This window comes from Scyliorhinus canicula, chromosome 12 (assembly GCF_902713615.1).
Source record: "Scyliorhinus canicula chromosome 12, sScyCan1.1, whole genome shotgun sequence".
NCBI classification, from domain to species: Eukaryota; Metazoa; Chordata; class Chondrichthyes; order Carcharhiniformes; family Scyliorhinidae; genus Scyliorhinus; species Scyliorhinus canicula.
The window spans coordinates 99,652,011-99,675,519 of NC_052157.1; the positions used below are offsets into that span (position 1 = coordinate 99,652,011).

At 44.4% G+C, this 23,509-nt stretch overlaps 1 protein-coding gene across 7 annotated transcripts in view; it reads left to right on the forward strand.

Annotated features, from left to right (window-relative positions):
- The window catches only part of LOC119974568 (protein CASP-like), a 794,954-nt gene that overhangs the window by 344,696 nt on the left and 426,749 nt on the right, over positions 1-23,509 (forward strand). For all 7 annotated transcript variants that reach the window (XM_038813568.1, XM_038813572.1, XM_038813571.1 and 4 more), the window contains exon 4: positions 18,772-18,850. In XM_038813568.1, coding sequence (XP_038669496.1) covers positions 18,772-18,850 — 79 coding nt within the window. The remainder of the gene's footprint in view (positions 1-18,771; positions 18,851-23,509) is intronic.

Below are 23,509 nucleotides of genomic sequence, written 5' to 3' on the forward strand. Positions count from 1 at the left end.
ATAAAATTTTAATGTATATCACAATAGCACAATTTTGCTTATCCACTGATTTTTCTTTTGAGACTTTTAATACTTTCATTAATTTTTCTTGCAGTCTTCAACCACTCCTGAAATCCTGGGAATGAACTTAGAGCTGTATTTAAAAATAAATAAATTTAGAGTGCCCAATTATTTTTTCCAATTAAGGGGCAATTTAGCGTGGCCAATCCACCTATCCTGCACAACAGGGTTGTGGGGGTGAAACCCACGCAAACACGGGGAGAATGTGCAAACTCCACACAGACAGTGACCCAGGGCCGGGATTTGAACCCGGGTCCTCAGCGCCGTAGGCAGCAATGCTAACCACTGTGCTACCGTGCTGCCCAGAGCTGTATTGTTAGCTGAATTCTGATTGTGAGGTTTGGCCTTTCCCAGGATTTCGCAGCCTCCACTACACTCAGTCCTGCCAGGCTTAGTCATGTTCTTTCTGCCTCCTCACTGAGAGACACCTGGAATTTACCAGTGAGCCAAGCTTCACATTCAAATCTCTGTGCTTTGCCAAATTCCTGGTACCCCTGCAAGGAATGATCCATGAATGCAAACCCCAGGACAATCCACCAGTGCGCCTGGCGTTGCAGCTTAAACCCATTGCGCTTTCCCGAGTACTGCTACATACCAGATGCCTATGACCAATTTCTGCACCTTGAATTCCATCAGCATTAACATGGTATAGGTTAACATTCAAAAACCTGGATGTTGGAATAATACTTTATATTGAGACTTTACTTATACTTTTCATGAAAAAAATGAAAGTTGTGGAATTCAATCAACATAGAACCATTTAAAAATCCGAGAATACTGTTGAATACAAATTAATTTGGTTTATTCAGTCAGTATTATTTTATCCCTATCTTGGTATGAACAGCTATATTGTTGTAAAAAGGTCAGTCGCTGATTTGCAGTGAACAATGCCATGGGTGATCTACTAGCTATGAAATAGAGCTGTTTTTCCTGAAGAAAGTTTTTGAGTTTGAGAGCAAACTTTAAAAAAGATGTATATTTTTTAAATACCGTGACAAACTTTCATAATTTTATTGTTAGTTAGAGTAGTTCAGTTTTTACACTTCTAAACAGCACATTTAAGAACTTAAAAAATGTGCATTGTTGATTTGTTGAACAGTAGGACTTTGTATGACATGTGTGCATCTTGTTGCTGAACATGTGCCCTAAAATACTTTAAATACTAAAATATAATCTCTACTGTCGCAATTAGGTTTACATTAACACTGTGAAAAACCCCTAGTCGCCAAATCCGGCCCCTGTTCAGGTACACAGAGGGAGAATTCAGAATGTCCAAATGACCTAACAGCACGTCTTTCGGGACTTGTGGGAGGAAACAGGAGCACCCAGAAACCCCTGCAGACAAAAGGAGAACGTGCAGCCGGGAATCAAACCCGGGACCCTGGAGCTGTGAAGCAACAGTGCTAACGACTATGTCATTATGCCAGTATTTTCCCCCACCCTTCCCCAGCTAGAGTTTGCTCGGCCATTGAACATGTCATTAACTTGGAACATGTGAACACCGAGCGTTCCTAGTGCCTACTTAATGATATTTACTGTAAATACATGTCCATCTACATGTAGACAAAGAAAGAACAAAGAAAAGTTCAGCACAGGAACAAGGCCTTTGACCCTCCAAGCCTGCGCCGACCATGCTGCCCGTCTAATCTAAAACCTTCTACACATCCGGGGTCCCTACCCCATTATTCCCATCCTATTCACGTATTTGTCAAGACGCCCCTTAAATGTCACTATCGTACCAGCTTCAACTACTACCTCAATGGAGATAAGAGCCAAGAACAAAGAAAAGTACAGCACAGGAACAGGCCCTTCGGTCCTCCAAGCCTGTGCCGACCATGTTGCCCGTCCGTATCCCTCTATTCCCATCTTATTCATGTATTTGTCAAGATGCGCCGTAATGTCACTATCGTCCTTACTTCCACCACCACCTCCGGCAGCGAGTTCCAGGCACCCACTACCCTCGGTGTAAAAAAACTTGCCTCGTACAACTCCTCTAAACCTTGCCCCTCGCACCTTAAACCTATGTCCCCTAGTAATTGACCCCTCTACCCTGGGAAAAAGTCTCTGACTATCCACTCTGTCTATGCCCCATATAATTTTGTAGACCTCTATCAGGTCGCCCCTCAACCTCCATCATTCCAGTGAGAAAAAAACCAGTTTATTCAACCGCTCCTGATAGCTAATGCCCTCCATACCAGGCAACATCCTGGTAAATCTCTTCTGCACACACTCTAAAGCCTCCACATCCTTCTGGTAGTGTGGCAACCAGAATTGAACACTATACTCCAAGTGTGGCCTAACTAAGGTTCTATACAGCTGCAACATGACTTGCCAATTTTTATACTCAATGCCCCAGCCAATGAAGGCAAGCATGTCGTATGCCTTCTTGACTACCTTCTCCACCCATGTTGCCCCTTTCAGTGACATGTGGACCTGTACACGTAGATCTCTCTGACTTTCAATAATCTTGAGGGTTCTACCATTCACTGTATATTCCCTACCTGCATTAGACCTTCCAAAATGCATTACCTCACATTTGTCCAGATTAAACTCCATCTGCCATCTCTCCGTCCAAGTCTCCAAACGATCTAAATCCTGCCGTATCCTCTGATAGTCCTCATCGGTATCCGCAATTCCACCAACCTTTGTGTCGTCTGCAAACTTACTAATCAGACCAGTTACATTTTCCTCCAAATCATTTATATATACTACAAACAGCAAAGGTCCCAGCACTGACCCCTGCGGAACACCACTAGTCACAGCCCTCCAATTAGAAAAGCACCCTTCCATTGCTACTTTCTGCCTTCTTTGACCTAACCAGTTCTGTATCCACCTTGCCAGCTCACCCCTGATCCCATGTGACTTCTCCTTTTGTACCAGTCTACCATGAGGGACCTTGTCAAAGGCCTTACTGAAGTCCATATAGACAACATCCACTGCCCTACCTGCATGAATCATCTTTGTGACCTCTTCGAAAAACTATCAAGTTAGTGAGACGCGACCTCCCCTTCACAAAACCATGCTGCCTCTCACTAATACGTCCATTTGCTTCCAAATGGGAGTAGATCCTGTCTCTTTGATGCCACACTTAGTCAAATGCAGCCCCAATGTTAAGTGCAATCAGTCTCACCTCACCCCTGGAATTCAACTCTTCTGTCCATGTGTGGACCAAAGCTGTAATGAAGTCAGTAAGCAGGTTCTACCTGAGTAAGTATCAATTTTCTGGGGACCTCTTCCATCATTCGGCACAACATTGAGGGCCGAAGGGCCTGTTCTGTGCTGTACTGTTCTATGTTCTATCACTTTGATGACGATCAGAAGTAGACTGATGGCACGGTAATTGGATTTTTCCTGCTCTTTGTGAACAGGTTGAATTACGAGGAGAGGTTGAGTAGACTGAGACTGTACTCGTTGGAATTTAGAAGGATGCGGGTTAGGGGAGGATCTGATAGAAACATATAAAATTATGAAGGGAATAGATAGGATAGATACGGGCAGGTTGTTTCCACTGGCAGGTGAAATAAGCAGCCTCAAAAATAAGGGGAAGTAGATTTAGGACTGAGTTTAGGAGAAACTTCTTCACCCAAAGGGTTGCGAATCTATGGAATTCCCTGCCCAGTGAAGCAGTTGAGGCTCCTTCATTAAATGTTTTCAAGGTGAAGATAGATAGTTATTTGAAGAATGAAGGGTTATGGTTTTTGGGGGGAAAGTGGAGCTGAGTCCACAAAAGATTAGCCATGATCTCATTGAATGGCGAAGCAGGCTCAAAGGGCTTGATGATTAGATCTGCTCCTAGTTCTTTTTTTTTGGGGACACTAGGGCAATTTCAAACTTTGCTAGATAGATGCCAGTGTTTAGGCTGTACTAGAACAGCGGAAAGGCAAGTTTGGGAGCACCAGTCTTTAGTACTATTGTCGGAATATTATCAGGGCCCATAGCCGTTGAAGTATCCAATGCTTTAGGCGTTCCTTGATATCACGCGGGCTGAATCAAATTGGCTGTGATGTGGGGACCTCAGGAGTAGGCTGAGATGGATCATCCACTTGGAACTACTGGATGAAGATTGCTCAAATGTCTCATCCTTATCTTTTGCACTGATGTGCTGGGCTCCGCTATAATTGAGGAGAGATATTTATGGAAATGCCAACTCCAGTGAGTTGTTTAATTGTCCACCACCATTCATAAACTGAACATGGCAGGACTCCAGAGCTTTGAACTGACCTGTTGGTTGTGGTATTGTTTAGCTGCATCGCATGCTGCTTCTGCTGAAGGTGTGCAAGTCGTCCTGTGTTGTAATATCACCAGGTTGATACCTAATTTTTAGGTATGCCTGGTGTTGCTCCTGGCATGCCCTCCTGCACTCTCCATTCAAGCAAGATTGATCCCCTGGCTTATGGTAGAGTGGGGATAGGTTAGGCCATGAGGTTACAGATTCTGGTGGAATACAATTTTGCTACGACTGATGGCCAACACCACCTAATGGATGCCCAGTTTTGAGCTCCTGGATCTGTTCTAAATCTGTTCCATTTTGCACGGTTTAAGAGTCACAAAGTGTGAAACTGGTGGTATCATGGATGTAACAAATTTAAATGTATCATGCGTGACTGGAATGTGACCTCAATGGAGCACTGGCAGTTTGGCGAGGAGGGAGCTGCACCTGTGCTTTTCCTAACTTTTTCACCATTTGGGATTGGTTCTTGCTCTGCTGAAAAGAAGAAGCTTTCTGTTTTGTGAGCATCTGATACGTATCTGGTGAGTGGTTAAGGTCTGCTCTGGTCCTAAGGTTTGAAATAGTACAGGAATTTGTGGTAAGACTGATACATAAGGTAAATAAATAGTTGAATAAAATCATTAAGTTATTAGAACATGTCATGGCTGCAGTATGTGGGAGTTCCTTGGTACCAGTGTACCAGGGCAAACATGTTAGCAGCAAGTGTGCTCTGAGGGGCGTTGGCTCAGGGTCATTGAACTAGAGGCGAATCTGCATATACCATGGCACATCAGGGAGGGGAAATGTTACCCGGATCCATTGTGTTAGGAGGCGGTCACATCCCTTTTTAAAGGGCTTTCTGATTTGGAAGGTGATCAGGGGCAGGAAGATGTGACTGCAGCTGAGACAGGTAAGGGTGTCATTCTCTGCAATTATCGAGCAGGTTTGAGGTTCTATCAACTTGTTTGGATGAGCGTGGGTGTTGCAGGATGGATGAGCTGACTGACTGACCATGACAGCGTGGTGTATGAAGTTATTCAAGGCGGGGGGGCACATAGGAAGGTAGTAGCAGAAGGGGACAGTATAGTGAGAGCGATTAACACTGTTCTCTGAAGCATGGAGTGGAAGTCCATAGGGTTGTATTGCCCACCCGGTGCTAGGGTTCAGGACATTTGGCCAGGGCTGGAGAGGAACTTACAGTGCGAGGGGGGAGGATTTAGTTGTCAACGTCCGTGCAGGTACCACCGACATTGACAGGAAGAGGGGGGAGGTTCTGCATAGTCGATATGAGGAGCTAGACACCACATTAAGAGACTTTATCTCCGGGTAGAACAAACCATTACAAGGGGACATAAATTTAAGGTGAATGGTGGAAGATATAGGGGGGATGTCAGAGGTAGGTTCTTTACCAAGAGAGTAGTGGGGGCATGGAATGCACTGCATGTGGAGTAGTTGAGTTGGAAACATTAGGGACCTTCAAGCGGCTATTGGATAGGTACATGGATTACGGTAGAATGATGGGGTGTAGATTAATTTGTTCTTAATCTAGGACAAAAGTTCGGCACAACATCGTGGGCCGAAGGGCCTGTTCTGTGCTGTATTTTTCTATGTTCTATGTTGTATTAAGAAGCAGAACCTCAAAGGTTTATTACCTGAGCCAAGTGGAAATTGTCATAGGACAAATAAGATTAGAGAAATGAATGTGTTCCTTAAAGACTGGTTTGGAAGATGTGGGTTCCGGTTCGTGGGGCACTGGTATCTGTACTGGGGAAAGTGAGGAATCTATAAGGTTGGGAAGATCTACACCTGAACCGTGCTGGACCAGTGTTCTAGTGGACTGTGTAACTAGGCAAGGAAAGAGGGCTATAAACTAAACAAGGGGTGAGGTTTCAAGCTTGGGTAGATTTTGCAAATCAAGGGGTAAAGTGAAAGCAGGTGAGCAAAATAGTAACATGGAAAATGAGGGTCCGAGTATGGCAGGAAGGGACAGTGAGATAAAACCTAAGAGTACACCAACAGTCGAGACTAGTTGTTACAAAGATAATAAAAGAGGAAACTAAAGGCTCTGTATCTGAATGCACATAGCATTCATTATAAAATAAGTGAATTGACAGTACCCTTTGAAGGAAATAAATATGATCTGATAGTAATTACGGAGATGTGACTGCAGGAGGACAAGAATTGGGTCCAGAGTATTGAACCGTCTATGACATTCATGAAGAATAGGAGAGTAGGTAGGGGGTAGCACTGTTAATTAAGGACAGCATTGGTGCAGTAGTTAGAGATTACCTTGCTTCAGGAGATAATAACATAATAATTGCTTATTGTCACAAGTAGGCTTCAATTAAGTTACTGTGAAAAGCCCCCAGTCGCCACATTCCGGCGCATGTTCGGGGAGGCCGATACGGGAATTGAACCCATGCTGCTGGTCTAGTTCTGCATTACAAGCCAGCTGTTTAACCCACTGTGTTAAACCAGCCCCTCGGGTCAGGATGCAGAATCGGTTTGAAGGAGATGAGGAATAGTAGGGTAAAGAAGTCACTCGGGGGGGGGGGGGACACCGGACGATTGGTCAACATGTCCCGTAACAGTAACCGCAATATAAAACTCGGTATACAAGAAGAAATATTAAGTGCTTGTGATAAAGAAACGGTATAAATCACAGGTGACTTTAATTGACATATAAACTGGGGAAATCAGATTGAGGAATTCATAGAATGCTTTTGGGGTAGTTTCTTAGAGCAGCATGTTCTGGAACTAACCAGAGAACAGGTTATATTAGACTTGGTTTGTGTAATGTGACAGGATTAATTAATGACCTCAGTGTGAAGGCATCCCTAGGTAGCAGTGACCACAGTATGATTGAATTTGATATCTCGTTTCAAAGGGAAAAGAGTAGGTTTAAGACAAATATTTTGAACTTAAATAAGGACAACATTGTGGGCCTGAAAGCTGAGCTCGCTGAATTGAACTGGGATACTCGGCTAGAGAAACAGTGGCAGACGTTTAAGGTGATATTTCAGAATAAGTATATTTTTAATCGAAAGAAAAGCTCTTAAGGGATGGACCCATCATCTGTGATTAATTAAAGTTAAAGAAAACATCAAACTTGAGGAAAAAACATAATTGCACAAAAATTAGTGGCTGGTCAGAATATAAAGAGAAACAGCATGACTAAAAGGTTAATCAGGAGAAAGAAATTAGAATTTGAGAGGAAGCTAGTTAAAAATGTAAAAAAAATAGCAAGAGTTTCTATGTATTTAAAATGGCAAAAAAGTAAGGAAAATGAGTGTTAATTCTCTAGAGAGTGACAATGGGGAGTTAATAGTAGATAATAGGGAATTAGAAGATGAACAAATATTTTGTTTCTATCTTTGTTATAGAAAATGAAAAATATTCAAGCAGTAAATCAGGCGGTGGAAGGGAGAGAGGAACTCTGTGCAATTGCAGTCAGTAGGGTTGTGGTACTGAGCAAACTGATGGAGCTGAGGACTGACAAGTCTCCAGGTCCTGATGGACTTCATCCTAACATGTTAAAAAAGGTGGCAAATGAGGTAGTAGATGTGTTGGGTGTTGATTTTCTAAAATTTGCTGGATTCTCAAAACGTTCCAACAAACTGGAAAGTAGAAAATAGAACCCCTCTATTCAAGAAAGGAGGAAGACAGGAATCTATATGCCAGTTAGCTTAAAATCTGTCGTGGGAAGGTATTAATATCAATCATTCATTAAGGAGGTTATAGCTGGGCACTCAGAAACTCGAGGTAATCAAGAAGCGTCAGCATGGTTTTGTAAAAGGGAAATCATGTTTAACCAATTTATTAGAGTTCTTTGAAGGAGTAACATATGCTGTTGACAAAAGGTAGATGGTTGACATACTGTCCTTGGATTTCTAGAAGGAATTTGATTAGGTGCTATATCAAAAGTTATTATGAAACATCAATGTTTATCATGTACAGGACAACCTGTACATTAACCTGCATAGAAGATTGGCTGGCAGGCAGAAAACAGAGTATACATAAATGGGTCTTTTCCTGATTTGCAGGATCTGACGAGTGGAGTCTCGCAGGAGTCTGTGCTGGGGCGTCAACCTTATAGAATTTATATTAATGACTAGGTGAGGGGAGTGAAGGCACAGTAGGTAAATTAGTAGATTACAAAGATAGGTAAGAGTGTGAGTTGTGAATAGGATACAAAGGAGATTGCAGATGGATATAATTAGCTTGAGTAAGTTGACAAAAATCTGGCAGATGGAGTATAATGTGGGAAGTTGTGAAATTGTTCACTTAGGCAAGAAGGCGAAAAAGTATTACGGAGAATGGCTGCAGAATTCTAAAATGCTGAGGACAATAGGAGTTCTAGTGCATGAGTAACAAAACATTAGTTTGCAGGTACAGCAAATAATTAAAATGGCTAATGGAATGCCGTCCTTTATTATGAGATGAATTGAAGAAATGAGCAAAATACTGTGGATGCTGGAATCTGAAACAACAACAGAGAATGCTGGGAATACTCAGATTGTCTGGCAACATCTGTAAGGGGAGAAAACATTTAACTTTGAGTCCTTTTGGCTCTTCATCAGAACTGAAGAGAGGGAGATGTGTTAGATATCAAAGTGCAGCTGGGAAAGATTGCAACAAAAAGGAGCAACTTAAAGAACAAATGACCTGGTGTGGGGAAGGGACGATTCATCACCTTGCTCTCATGCCCACATGTTTGTTCTTGGCCTGCTCCAGTGAAGCCCGGCTGGAGCAGCCGAAGGGACTCGACGTTGAGTTCGGCAGCTTTAAATTGTGGCCTTTCTCCTCCATCTTGAGCCCTTTTTTTCAAATATCCCATATATTTATTGCCTCAGTGCAACACCCCTCCCACACCGGGTCATCTATCTGCCTTTTGTTTTTAAAGTTGATATAATTTGTTGCAATATCTCACACAACTACGCTCTAATGTTTACCACATTCTCCCTCTCTTCAGTTCTGATGAAGAGCCAAAAGGACTTGAAATGTTAACTCTGTTTTCTCTCCTTACAGATGCTGCTAGACCTGCTGAGTTTTTCCAGCATCCTCTGTTCTTATAAAAGTGTGGGTGTTATGCTCCAATTATACAGGGCTTTGGTGAGGCCACATAACGAATAGTGTTTGCAGTTTTGGTCTCTTTTTTTAAGGAAGGATGTAAATGCATTGAAGGGGGTTTGCAGGAGGTTTACTAGATTGATACCTGGAATGAGTTTATGAAGAAAGCTTGGACAGTCTGGGTTTGTTTCTGCTGGAGTTTAGAAGAATATTGTTGACTAGGTTGAAGTATATAAGTTTCTGAATGATCTCAACAAAGTTGATGTGGAAATGATCCTTTCCTTTGTGTGTGAGTCCAGAACTGGCATTGTTGTAAAATTAGGGCTCGCCCTTTTGGGACACAAATAAAGAAATATTTTCTGAGAGTTGTGGGACTTTGGAACCCTGCCTCAGAAAGTGCTGGAGGCGGGATCAGTGAATTGTTTTTAAGGCAGAGGTTGAGAGATTCTTGTTGGCGAAGGAATGAATGGTTATTGGAGGTAGATGGGAATGTGGAATTAGAAACACAACAGATTAGCCATGATCTTGTTGAATGGCGGATCAGGCTCAAGGAGATCAATGACCTACTTCTGCTTCTATTTTTTATGTTCGTGTGGCACCCTTTTGCAGGACATCAGGGTAAAAGATGCAAAGAAAATATTGTTCAACTATCAAATTTTAAGAAAAACAGCACATTTTTAGAGGATATGCTCTTCATATTTTTCATTCCTTCAGCTTTCCCCCCCATAAAAACTACATTGCCATGAGTAATATTAACGGCACTGTTTTACACCACACGACACTCAGATGAGCAGCCATTACCTTGCTGCCCATCATCATTTCTAAAATCCCTGTTCTCCTTAATTCACCTTTTCTCAAGTATCACTTCCATCCCTCTCCATGGCTTAGCTTCCTCCTCAGTGTTCTTTTGAACGTCTATTCATTTCAAAACCTAGTTCTCTTTTTACAGCCCATAACTCTTGTTCTGACCTCCATTTCTATTCTTAAGTTGTAAGTTCATGAGATATGGGAGTAGAATTAGGACCTTTGGCCCATGGAGTCTGCTCTGCCATTCAATCATGGCTGATCTTATCCTGGCGTTAACTCCACCATCCTGCCCGATCTCCATAACCCTTCAATCCATTACCAAATGAAAATCTGTAACTCCTCCTTAAATTTACTCACTGACCCAGCGAATTCCGCAGATTCACAACCCTTTGGGAGAAGTAGTTTCTCCTCAACTTTGTTTGAAATTGCTACCTCTTATCCTAAGACTATGACCTATTGTTCTAGAATGCCCCACAAGAGGAAGCATCAGCTCCATGTCTACTTTATCCATACCTTTTTATCATCTTGTATACCTCAATTTGATCTCCCCTCATTCTTCTAAACTCTAGAGAGTATAGGCCTGATAGATATACCTGATAACTAATGTGCCTCAATCCTGATATACTCTTAGTGCATTTCCTCTGCATTGTAGATGCCCAAAATTGGTCTCAATGGTTTAACTGTGGCCTAAACAATGAGTTACAGCTGTCAGCCACTAAAATCTTTTTTGAGCAGTATATTTCAGCTGCACAGCATGAGAAATGTTAATATAGTTATGGTGGAAAAACAATGTTAATAATATTAGAGTATGAGCATGTTTCAAGTCTTAATGCCTCTTCTGAGTTGGGGGTGGATGTGCTTACAGGGAGAAATCTCTGCAGTCTTGTTTGTAAGGGTTGAGTGATTCGATTTTTATTCAAGATGTTTGTGGTTTAGTTTCATGGAATGCAGGGGCAGGACTTGTATATTTGAATTCTGGAATTAACATTTTACTTTTGTCTGGTTGAACATTTTCTGTCTTAAGGCAGAATCCTACAATTAATGATTTTCAAGTTAAATGTTGTCCTTCATTACTTAATGATTAAATGTTTACTTATCTGAAACAAATGTGCTTGGAATTACTTTGAGGCCTTTACATTGTGTATGAGAGATGAGATATTTTCTTCTGAGACCAGGGAGTTATTCAGTTCTGTGACTGCGTCAAACTGAGTCTTTTGTTCATTTATTCTAGCCCACGCAGAGCAGTTTAAAATATTTTGTTGACTCCATTAAAGGATTGAGTGGGCGCAATTTCAATTAGTGTCAGTTTTTCTGGTTGCTTTTAAACTTCAGTGCAAGTCCTTAAAAAAGTTTTATAGCCTCAAGTCTGAAAGATTCTTGAAACTTTTCCCATTAAGTTCTTTAAATAAAATGTAAATAATTCTTTCAGGTTGCAGTTGGGTGCTTTATGGAAAGCTGTGAAATCTAAAATTCTTTTGTTACATGGCAACTTGGCTAGGGATATAGCTTTGGTCATCATTCTTTCTAATCAGTATTCGTGGGTCTCTGGTTCGATTCCCGCTTGGCTCACTGTCTGTGCGGACAGTGTACATTCTCCCTGTGTCTGTGTGGCTTCCTCCGGTGCTCCAGTTTCCTCCCACAAGTCCTGAAAGATGCGCTTCTTAGGTGAATTGAACATTCTGAATTCTCCCTCAGTGTACTCGAACAGGCGCCGGAATGTGGCGTCTAGCGGATTTTCATAGTAACTTTATTGCAGTGTTAATGTAAGCTTACTTGTGACACTCATAAAGAATATTATTATTACAACATCCTGGGGCTGGTTTAGCACAGTGGGCTAAACAGCTGGCATGTAATGCAGAACAATGCCAGCAGCGCGGGTTCAATTCCCGTACCGGCCTCCCCGAGCAGGCGCCGGAATGGCGACTAGTGGCTTTTCACAGTAACTTCGTTGAAGCCTACTTGTGACAATAAATGATGATGATTATTATTATTATCCTGGCTAACAGTGCTTCAGTTGTCACTTGTGAAAAAGATTTCAGCATTGTTCTAGCTCTGTCTAAACTGTAGTAAATCTTTATTTTAAATTAAAGAGTTACAAAGCCAGAGCTCAAGACTGTGGACAGGGGCAAACCCCTAATCCAGCTCCTTGCCTGCTACAAAAACCAATTTAAATTGAATCCAATTCATGGTCCCCACAAGAGAGACATACCAGATCCAGGCATTACACCTGACCTAACACTCATCTTAGCCAAAAGGCCGAGCTTGGATGCACCATTGTCCATCCAATCCCTTGCTAAAGTAGGTGAAATGAAAATCGCTTATTGTCACGAATAGGCTTCAATGAAGTTACTGTGAAAAGCCCCTAGTCGCCACATTCCGGCGCCTGTCCGGGGAGGCTGGTACGGGAATCGAACTGTGCTGCTGGCCTGCTTGGTCTGCTTTAAAAGCCAGCGATTTAGCCCAGTGAGCTAAACCAGCCCCTGGTGTGATTAGTTTGAACCTGTGAGTGTGAAGTCATTTCAGCTGATCCCAATCTGAACTGGATGCTCCTACAACAAAGTTACCCGGATAACACTCAGGACTGGAAACTCTGGCTATATCCCTCTATAGTTCTGTAATGCTGTTTCCATTTATAGCTTCATCAGTGCATGTAAAATTTGAGATGTGGCTCAGTGTGACTCACTATATTTGCTCACAAAGCCATTAGAGAGATACAGCGACCATTAGAAAAGTGATATATTCTCCCATGATAGTCATTTAATTGCTACTTAGGCATACAGCTATTTTATTTTTGCAGTTGTACCTGATTATTTTCTTGGGCTAATACATGATAGTCAGAAGTTAAAGAAAAGCAGTTTGACCTGAGGAAAATGTAATTCCTACTGCTGACCTATGGTATGGAATAAGTATAAAGAAAGATTTCTAGCCCTCGATACTGCTGAGCTGTCTGTTGACTAAGCAAGCACGTGGTAATATTCAATCATGGAGAAATCTGTCGGTAGCAATCTTAAGCAAAGGGGATTCTGACGAAGTTCTTTGAGGGGCATAAAATAGGGGATTTTTTTTTAGCTCATTCATGAGATATGGACATCATTGGCATGTATTACCCTTAAACAAGATGATGAGCTGTCTCCTTGACCTGCATTCTGCGTGGTGTGTTTTGGTACAACTGAGTGGCTATCTAGGCCTTTTCAGAGAGGCTGGAGTTAATCACATGGCTATGGGTCTGTTTTCACAGACCGGCTAGACTGAGTAAGGGCAACAGATTTCTTTTCTTGACTGGCTTTAGTGAACCAGACGGTTTTGTGCAACAATTTGGTACATATATAGTCATTAGCTAATAGAACATAGAACAGTACAGCACAGAACAGGCCCTTCGGCCCTCGATGTTGTGCCGAACAATGATCACCCTACTCAAACCCACTTATCCACCCTATACCCGTAACCCAACAACTCCCCCCCCCCCCCCTTAACCTTACTATTAGGACACTACAGGCAATTTAGCATGGCCAATCCACCTAACCCGCACATCTTTGGACTGTGGGAGGAAACCGGAGCACCCGGAGGAAACCCACGCACACACGGGGAGGACGTGCAGACTCCGCACAGACAGTGACCCAAGCCGGGAATCGAACCTGGGACCCTGGAGCTGTGAAGCATTTATGCTAACCACCATGCTACCGTGCTGCCCACAATACTAGTCTTTTAATTTTAAACTATATTTGATTAACAGAATTTAAATACCCCAGCTGCTGAGATGGGATTTGACTCATGTTTGTAGATGTTTAGTCCAGGTCTCTGGATCACTTAACTAGTATGTTACTGTTGAGTTCAATAGAAAGCTGCTTGGTAAATCTTTTGTTTCCTGCTAGAAACAAGAAATGGGTGTCTGAGCTGCTATGATATGAAAATTATAAAGATTGGGAAATAGGCACACCTATACGACCCAGGGCACCAGGTTTAAAGGGGGCTGTCAGCGGCATGCACAGCTGCATGGCTGGCTGCGGTAATAGTGTTGCCTTCCCATCCACCCCACAGCCCACCTCCTGGCCACCACCCCCTACTCCCTCGAGCACTGGCAGAAGCTCCCCGGTGCTTGTTCTCTCTCTCTCTCTCTCTCTGTCTCTCTCTCTCCTCTCTGTCTCTCTCTCTCCTCTCTGTGTCTCTTTCTCTGTCTTTCTCTCTTTCTGAGGATTGCGGGTGGGCCCACTAATGATATGCGAACAGTGTTTCAACGGGCGTGCGATACATTGACACCATTTTCGAGGAGCGGTGCATTGCGATTCGTCGGCAAAACGCCACCTGCTGGGATTCTGGCGTTGGGAGCTATTCACCGCCTGATTGCACCCCCCCGATTTCGCTGTCGGCCAACAGAGAATCCCGCCCATTATGCATTCTTTTGTCAGCTGTTGTCTGTAAATCATCCGCTTCGACCAGCTAATTAGTAAAACATTTTACCCAGGTGCCCTTATTTGCGAGTTGAACAAAGGACAAACACAGGTTCACAATTCAACCCAAATTTATTTTTAAACATAACAAAACAGTTATTCTCCCAAATTATCTCAACTATAAAATGCAAAATATATTAATACCCGTGCCGATGGATTTGATGGCGATGCGGGTCCAATCCTCTGAGCCTCCCGTTGTCTCAAAGCTCTCACCTGCAAAGGTGGATCTTCCATCAATTGTCTGGCTTTCCTTCGGGTTTTCTCCGTTGCCTCTGCGTCGAGGCTTCGCGGGGGGCGGGGGGGGGGGGGGGGGGGGGGGGGCGCGCGCGCGTGTCTGTTCTTATCCCCCTCATGCCCTTCCAATAATTTCTCTGGCCTTCAGCCAAAGCGGTCACTGGGCCGAAGTTACAACACCCAATGAGTTGTCGATTGCAATTCTGCAGGACCTCAGGAACCCCCCCCCCCCCCCCGGGTCCATGCTCACGTGCATTGACCCCACGTAACTTTATCCCATATAAGGTAACGCCGGCAAATCTAGCTTCCAGAAATTCTGGTTTCATCTGGGCAGTCATCAACAATCGATTAATTTGAATGGGGCAGATTATCTTCTGATCTCCTGTTTACAGAACAGACCCAGACTTGCTCCAGCTGTCTGTTTGAATTCCCATCAGGTCTGTTTGACTGTGGCTTTAATTTAAAGTGTCCAATTCTTAATTTAAAGTGTCTAATTGTATATTGGGCCTAAGATTCAGGCTGTTGGCCACCGTACCACACAGCTTTGTGTTGTAATCATTTCAAACACCACTGTTATAATTGGGAGAACAAATGAAACAATAGTGAAAGGACCTTGATGGGTGGGGCATTTGCTTGACTGATGCAGGTTTCTCTTCATGAAATAGTGTTGCTCCATGTGTTATCAGGAATTTTATCAGTGTGGGAATAGAGGTCTTTGAGTGGAGTATCATGATTGGTAGATCCTGGAGATGATTGTTAGCTTCCGATATTGTGGAAAGGATGATTTTTAGTCATGTTGGGAAAACAGGAAAGACAACAGTTAAGACGTATTTTGAGAAGAGAGAGAAAAATGGCTAATGACAATTTCTTAAGAAGTGAGTAAATGTGGTGGGCTGGGGTGGCCAGTGACAGCTGTTTAATACTTTGTGGCTGTATAACTGTTGTTGGACGATAACCAGATAATGGAATCACAATATGAAATGAAAATGAAAAATGAAAATCGCTTATTGTCACGAGTAGGCTTCAATGAAGTTACTGTGAAAAGCCCCTAGTCGCCACATTCCGGCGCCTGTCCGGGGAGGCTGGTACGGGAATCGAACCGTGGTGCTGGCCTGCTTGGTAAGCCAGCGATTTAGCCTTGTGAGCTAAACCAGCCCCATATGAGTATCTCATATTGTGAAATTACAAAAGGTCGTGAATGTAGTCCAATCCATCACGCAAACCAGCCTCCCATCCATCGACTGTCTACAATTCCCGCTGCCTCAGAAAGGCAGCCAGCATAATTAAGGACCCCACGTACCCCGAACATACTCTCTTCCGCCTTCTGTCAGGAAAAAGATACAAAAGTTTGAGGTCACATACCAACCGATTCGAGAACAACTTCATCTCTACTGCCATCAGACTTTTGAATGGACCTACCTCGTATTAAGTTGATCTTTTCTCTTCACCTTGCTGTAACTGTAACATTATATTCTGCAGTCTCTCCTTCATTCCCTATGTACGGTATGCATTGTTTGTACAGCATGCAAGAAACAATGCTTTTCACTGTATACTAATACATGTGATAATGAATCAAATCAAATCGTGATGTTCTTGTTCCTTAATGTTACTGAAACCCACCTGTGGCTAGTGATATTTTCACATTTGTGAGGTGATTTTTATTTTTGCCCATGTGCTATTGAAGCAGGGGTATTGTGAAATTAATACATGGCAAAAGAGATGTGGTTTCTGAGGGCCAATTTCAATTTTCAAGAGGAAGAAATAAAGATTTTTGTTAGTCAAGGAACAGTGTACTGAGACACCTCAGAGTGCAACGTAATCAATGGAGAAAAGTTGAATATTTATTGCATTTTTTAATAATGGCTATTTTGAAATATTTTGGAATGCCCTTTTAGATATTTTATGAATAAAGTATATTTTGGCGGAAAAAGTGGGTAGATAGAACATATAGTGCAGAAGGAGGCCATTCGGCCCATCGGGTCTGCACCGACCCACTTGAGCCCTCACGTCCACCTTATTCCCGTAACCCAATAACCCCTCCTGAACTTTTTGGTCACTAAGGGTCTTGCCAATCCACCTAACCTGCTCGTCTTTGGACTATGGGAGGAAACAGGGGCTGGTTTAGCTCACTCAGCTAAATCGCTGGCTTTTCAAACAGGCCAGCAGCACGGTTCGATTCCCGTACCAGCCTCCCCGGACAGGCGCCGGAATGTGGCGACTAGGGGCTTTTCACAGTAACTTCATTGAAGGCTACTTGTGACAATAAACGATTTTCATTTCATTTCATTTCATTTCAAACCGGAGCACCCAGAGGAAACCCATGCAGACAAGTGGAGAATGTGCAGATTCTGCACACAGTGACCCAGCGGGGAAACAAACCTGGACCCTTGCACTGTTGAGCCACAGTGCTAGCCATTTGTGCTGCCCGTGCTCCCCGTGTCTGTGTGGGTTCCTCCTCCGGGATTTCCTCCCACAGTCCAGAGATGTGCAGGTTAGGTGAATTGGCCATGTTAAATTGCCCCTTAGCTGGGGTTACTGGGTTACGGAGAGCGGTGGGTGCATGTGCCGAGGTAGAGTGCATCTTCTGAGGGTCGGTGCAGATTCGGAGGGCGTTCTTATGATTCTATAGAGTTGAGGCAAAAGCAGCAATGATCTATTGAATGGTGGATTAAACTTAAGGAACTGAATGGCCAAACCCTGTTCCTATCTTCTAATAGCAATAATCCTGTTCCCAATCTTGAAAGAAACAGAAAATACTGGAAACACTCAGCAAGCCAAACAGCATCTACAGAGAGAAAAGCAGAGTCAATTATTCTGGTTAAACATCTTCCATTAGGACTCTGGAGACATTAATGATGAATAGTTTTTAAGCAAGTACTGAGCCATGGAAAAGGGGATGCGGGTAATATCAAAAAGGAAAGGTCTGCGAAAGTAAGCGTTAAAGGAATAATTAAACTACCTCTTTTGATGTTGGCCGTGATTCTCCGCTCCGCAGGCCGGCTCCGGCCTGCATGGGCCGAGCGGCCTGCCATTCCCGACCTGTTCACGCCGGCGGCAACCACACCTGGGCACTGTTGGCGTGAACATAGCGCAAAAGGTAAGTTTGGGGCCTGTGGGGGCGGAGAGGGGATCGAGCATCATGGCCGTGCTCGGGAGGGGACTGGCCCGCGATCGGTGCCCACTTTCCCCTCCGCCACCTCGCAAGATCAAGCCGCCACGCCTTGCGGGGCAGCGGAGGGGAAGACTGCAACCGCGCATGCGCGGGTTGCTGCCGGCCAACCTGCGCATGCACGGCTGACGTCACTAAGGCGCCGCCGGCCGCGTCATTATCAGCGTGCCGCCTTGACGCCAGCGTCAAGGTCCGGCGGCCGACTTTCACGAAACGCCGCTCCTAGCCCCCCCGGGGGGGGGGGGGGGGAGCGGCCTCCGACGCCGTCGTGAAACACTCTGGGTTTCACGACGGCATCGGCCGTTGCGGAGAATTCCGTTCGTTGTTCTGGAACAGAACTTGGGTGTAAGTATTAAATGCTCAAAAGAAACAATTGATTTGAATGTACACAGTTAATACTTTCCTGTGAAACTTTGAACCTCAGAGGTTCTGTAATACATCAATTTACATAATGCTTGTAACATGGTGAAACACCCCAAGCTACTTCATAGGAGCATTATAAAACAAAGTATGACAATTCCAGACCTTAAGGTCTAGGCAACTGAAGATGCAGCTAACAATGGTGGAGCAATTATAATCGGGAATGGGCCAGAAACCAGAATTAAAGGACGGCAGATATATCAGAAGGTTGTGGGGCTGGTGGAGATTACAAAATTGAATTTACAACCAATTTTTAAAAATAATTTTAATGTTGTAAAATTTTGCCAATATCTATGGTTTTAAGGAACGAGTGATGTTTTTCTTTTAATGAGAATTTTTGTTGTTCGTTTCAGATCGATGCCCTAAGTAAAAGAAGCAAAGAAGCAGAGGCAGCCTTTTTAAATGTTTACAAAAGACTAATTGATGTTCCAGGTATGTTTGTGATTTTTCCATAGTGCTTTGTGACCTAGGCCAGTGCATTTTCTGTCAGTTCCCGAGTTTTAGAAATGCTTTGTTTATGTCCTTTGCTTCCTCGGGGATTTGATTTCAAAATTAACCCCAACTTGTGAATCTAAAACCATGGGCATGATTCTCCGCTCCCCACGCCGGGTGGGAGAAACGCGGGAGGGCCGGGCGAATCACGACACGCCGCCCTAGCACCCCCCCGCGATTCTCCCACCCCTCCAAAATGGCGTGTCGCGTTTTGCGACACGCCGCTCGGAGAATCGCCGCTCACCGTTTCTCACGGCAACTGCCGATTCTCCGGCCTGGATGGGCCGAGCGGCTTGCTGAACCGAGCGGCTTGCTGAACCCGACCGGTTCACGCCGGCGCCAAACACACCTGGTCGCTGCTGGCGTGAACATCGCGCGACCGGTAAGTGTGGGGCCTGTGGGGGGCGGAGGGAGGATCGAACACATTTGGGCGTGCTCATCAGATGTCTAGCCCGCGATCGGTGCCCACCAATCGTCGGGCTGGTGTCTCTAAGAGACGCACTCTTTTCCCTCCACCGCCCCGCAAGATCAAGCCCCCATGTCTTGCGGGGCAGCGGAGGGGAAGACGGCAACCGGGCATGCGCTGGTTGGAGCCGGCCAACCTGCGCATGCGCGGCTGACGTCACTTAGGTGCCGCCGGCCGCGTCATTCTCGGCGCGCTGCTTTGACGCAAGCATCAAGGCCGGGGCACCTGAGATTCGCGACCCCGTGCTCCTAGCCCCCCCCCCCCGAATAGGGGGCGAGGAGCGGTCTCCGACGCCGGGTTTCACTCCGGCGTCGGCTGTTTGTCTCCATTTTGGAGATTCGCGCCCCATATTCCAGTGGACAGTCAGTATAATAAATAAATACTGATTCACTAAGCAGCTGCAGCCTTAGAGAGGCCATGGCTATTGGAGATGCTGAAGATGAAGTGACATTACATGGACAAAGACATGAGCTTGAACTTTCCATTGTGTCCACTAAGTTACACAATTGTACTACAAACCTTTGATGTTTACCCTGATTTTAACTCGAATAATTTTGTAAACTTTATCCTGCAGTTTAGTTTCTATGTTGTGTGGTCGTCACTGCCTTTCTACCAAACCATGTTTTCTATCAAACCATGCTGAGATTATTATTGAGTTTGATGTTGATCTGATGTTATGTTGTTGCACTGTTTTTTTAAAATCCAATCCAGATCCACTGGGACAAATTTCTCTGTACCTTGTTTTCTGTGTAACCTTTGCAGCTAGTCTCGGTGGGTCAGTAGTGGAACCGCTCAGTAAATCATAACTGCTGTGGTTAGGGGTTCTCATCACGATAACTCATATTGTAAGCTTCTAACGTGGCTTGAAATATGGGCACAGCTGTATTAGTGCCAAAGTCTGTAATGTAAAATATTGTTTTAGGGGCAGCGTGTGTTGACTGTGACTGAACGAGAATGCAGCTGTGTGATTTCCGAGAAACATATTTTAAATTTTCCTTTTAAATTTAAAAGTAATGCGGAGTATAGGGTGTATTTTTCTGACCTGCCATGTACTTTAAATAACAGTATTATGGTGGCAAGGGTAGTGGACGTCCTTTATCACAGCACTAATTGCTGCATGAATAAATGTGCTCAGAATTCCAGCTGATTCTCCTTAATGAGACAGTTGAGTTAATTATGTAATCCTCTAATTACATTAGCCCGAAACCCCACCTCTAACAGACAAGAACCCATCTGAAAATGTGATGGCATTAGATAAGCTGTGGACAGATATACATAGGAGGAGCTATTCATCTTCCTGAAGGGTGCTAGTGACGCAGTTACCCATATTATAGTGTATCAGTACAGTGGTAGAAGGTCTTCCAGACATTTACAAGCAATCTGAAATTGTAATGGCTTTTGAGAAGAAGTAAGATCGGCTCGCACTTTCAACTTCGACAAAATATTATTGGCAATTTGTTGAGCTTAATTTTTTTTTGCCAGTATGGAATATTTCCGGAGAACGAAATAACATTATAAACGTACAGCATTTACATTTATGGCAATATGGAGTAACCTTGTATTTTTTTTTCTTTTTTTATAAATAAATTTAGAGTGCCCAATTAATTTTTTCCAATTAAGGGCAATTTAGCATGGCCAATCCACCTATCCTGCACATCTTTGGGTTATGGGGGCGAAACCCACGCAAACAAGGGGAGAATGTGCAAACTCCACACGGACAGTGACCCAGAGCTGGGATCGAACCTTGAACCTCGGCGCCGTGAGGCAGCAGGGCTAATCCACTGCGCCACCGTGCTGCCCCAGAATAACCTTGCATTCAGGATAACTTGCTGTCTTTACTGCAATGTGTCTGAAAAGTAGCCAAATAGTACATTATGAAAAGTAACAATTAAAATATATTGTGTTTCATGTAGCTAATTCTCAAAAACCAATAGCACCTCGGAAACATTTAAGATGCCTGCCTCTTTAGTAGGAGAGGGGTAGCATCACCTCAATATGTGACTTCCTGTGCTCCAGGTGCCATTTATCTTTATTTCCTTTTCACTGTTTGCATTCTCATTCTCATTATGTGTTCTATTCTTCATCCTACTCTGACCCCTCCTTCCTAACTTTCTTTATTTTCATTCATTTCCAAATCCTCCTGTCACTATTTCCCTCCTGTCTCCTTTACACTGCTCCACTCAAGCCTTTCATCTCTGTTCCTCTTTCCCCTTTTCTATTTCTCCATTTTCTCCTTATTTTTATTCTACTCTAGAACATAGAACAGTACAGCACAGAACAGGCCCTTCGGCCCTCAATGTTGTGCCGAGGCATGATCACCCTACACAAACCCACGTATCCACCCTATACCCGTAACCCAACAACCCCCCCCTTAACCTTACTTTTGTTAGGACACTACGGGCAATTTAGCATGGCCAATCCACCTAACCCGCACATCTTTGGACTGTGGGAGGAAACCGGAGCACCCGGAGGAAACCCACGCACACAGGGGGAGGACGTGCAGACTCCACACAGACAGTGACCCAGCCGGGAATCGAACCTGGGACCCTGGAGCTGTGAAGCATTTATGCTAACCACCATGCTACCCTGCTGCCCCAATCTCTTACTTTTCCCCTTTTTTTTCTTTGACTTCCCTATTGGATCCAATGGCACAACCAAAACCTAACACTCCTCCACTCCTTTCATAGAAACATAGAATTCCTACAGTACAAAAGGAGGCCATTCAACCCATGGAGTCTGCAGTCTGCACTGACCCCGCACTGACCCTGCACTGAAAGAGCAGGCTCCCTAGGCCCACTCCCCCGCCCTATTACCATAAACCAATAACCTAACCTGCACATCTTTGGACACGGAGCGGCAATTTATCATGGGCAATCAATAAGGGTGGCATGGTAGCACTGTGGTTAGCACTGTTGCTTCACAGCTCCAGGGTTACAGGTTCGATTTCTGGCTTGGGTCACTGTCTGTGCGGAGTCTGCAAGTTCTCTGTGTGTGTGTGGGTTTCCTCCGGGTGCTTTGGTTTCCTTCCACAGTCCAAAGATGTGCGGGCTAGGTGGATTGGCCCTGCTAAATTGCCCTTAGTGTCCCAAAAGAAAAGGTTAGGTGAGGTTACTGAGTTACCAGGATAGGGTGGAGGTGTGTGCTTAAGTAGGGTGCTCTTGGGCAGGACGGTGGCACAGTGGTTAGCATTGCTGGCTACGGTGCTGAGGACCCGGGTTCGAATCCCGGCCCTGGGTCACTGTCTGTGTGGAGTTTGCACAACCCAAAAATGTGCTGGTTAGGTGGAGTGGCCACGCTAAATTGCCCCTTAATTGGAAAAAAATAATTGGGTACTCTAAATTTATTTTAAAAAGTAGGGTACTCTTTCCAATGCCCGGTGTAGACTCGATGGGCCGAATGGCCTCCATCTACACTGGAAATTCCATGATTCTAAGATGAATCCACCTAACCTGCACATCTTTGGCCTGTGGGAGGAAACCGCAGCACCCGGAGGAAACCCACGCAGACACGGGAAGGAAGTGAAAACTCCACATTAACAGCCACACAATGCTGGAATTGAATCTGGATACCTGGCGCTGTGAGGCAGCAGTGCTAACCACAGTGCCACCGAGCCGCAAATGGTGCTCATGACCTCGTTCCCACAGTTCCACACCTCTGCATCAATCTTCCAACACTCCAAAAACCATATAAAACTCCTGTCCCTTGGAGTTTATCACTATCCGCTGTTTCTGGGATCAATTTCTCTAGATTCCTGGCTTTTAATAAATGGATAAGTCTCAGACTGGAACTTGCAGCCAAATATTGCTAAACACTGAGAGTTCTACTGGTGCATTCCCACAAAATAGCTTATTAACCTCCAGTACAAGCACATCCTGGTTGATCCCAATCCTCAGGAGACAGTTAAAGCCCGGACCACCCAAAACAGACCCAGACCCGAGCACCCTCCTACCACACCCGAGCCGCCTCCTCTCAGACCCAGGTCCTCTCCCAGTGTCCCAGACCTGTGCCCCCTTGTCCCAGACGCAGCCCCCCCCCTCCTCCCAAGGACCCAGTCCTGCCCCCCCCCCCCCCCTCTCTCAGGATCCCTCCCGCTGTGTACCAGGTTTAAGTACAGACAACCTAGCAACACCTCC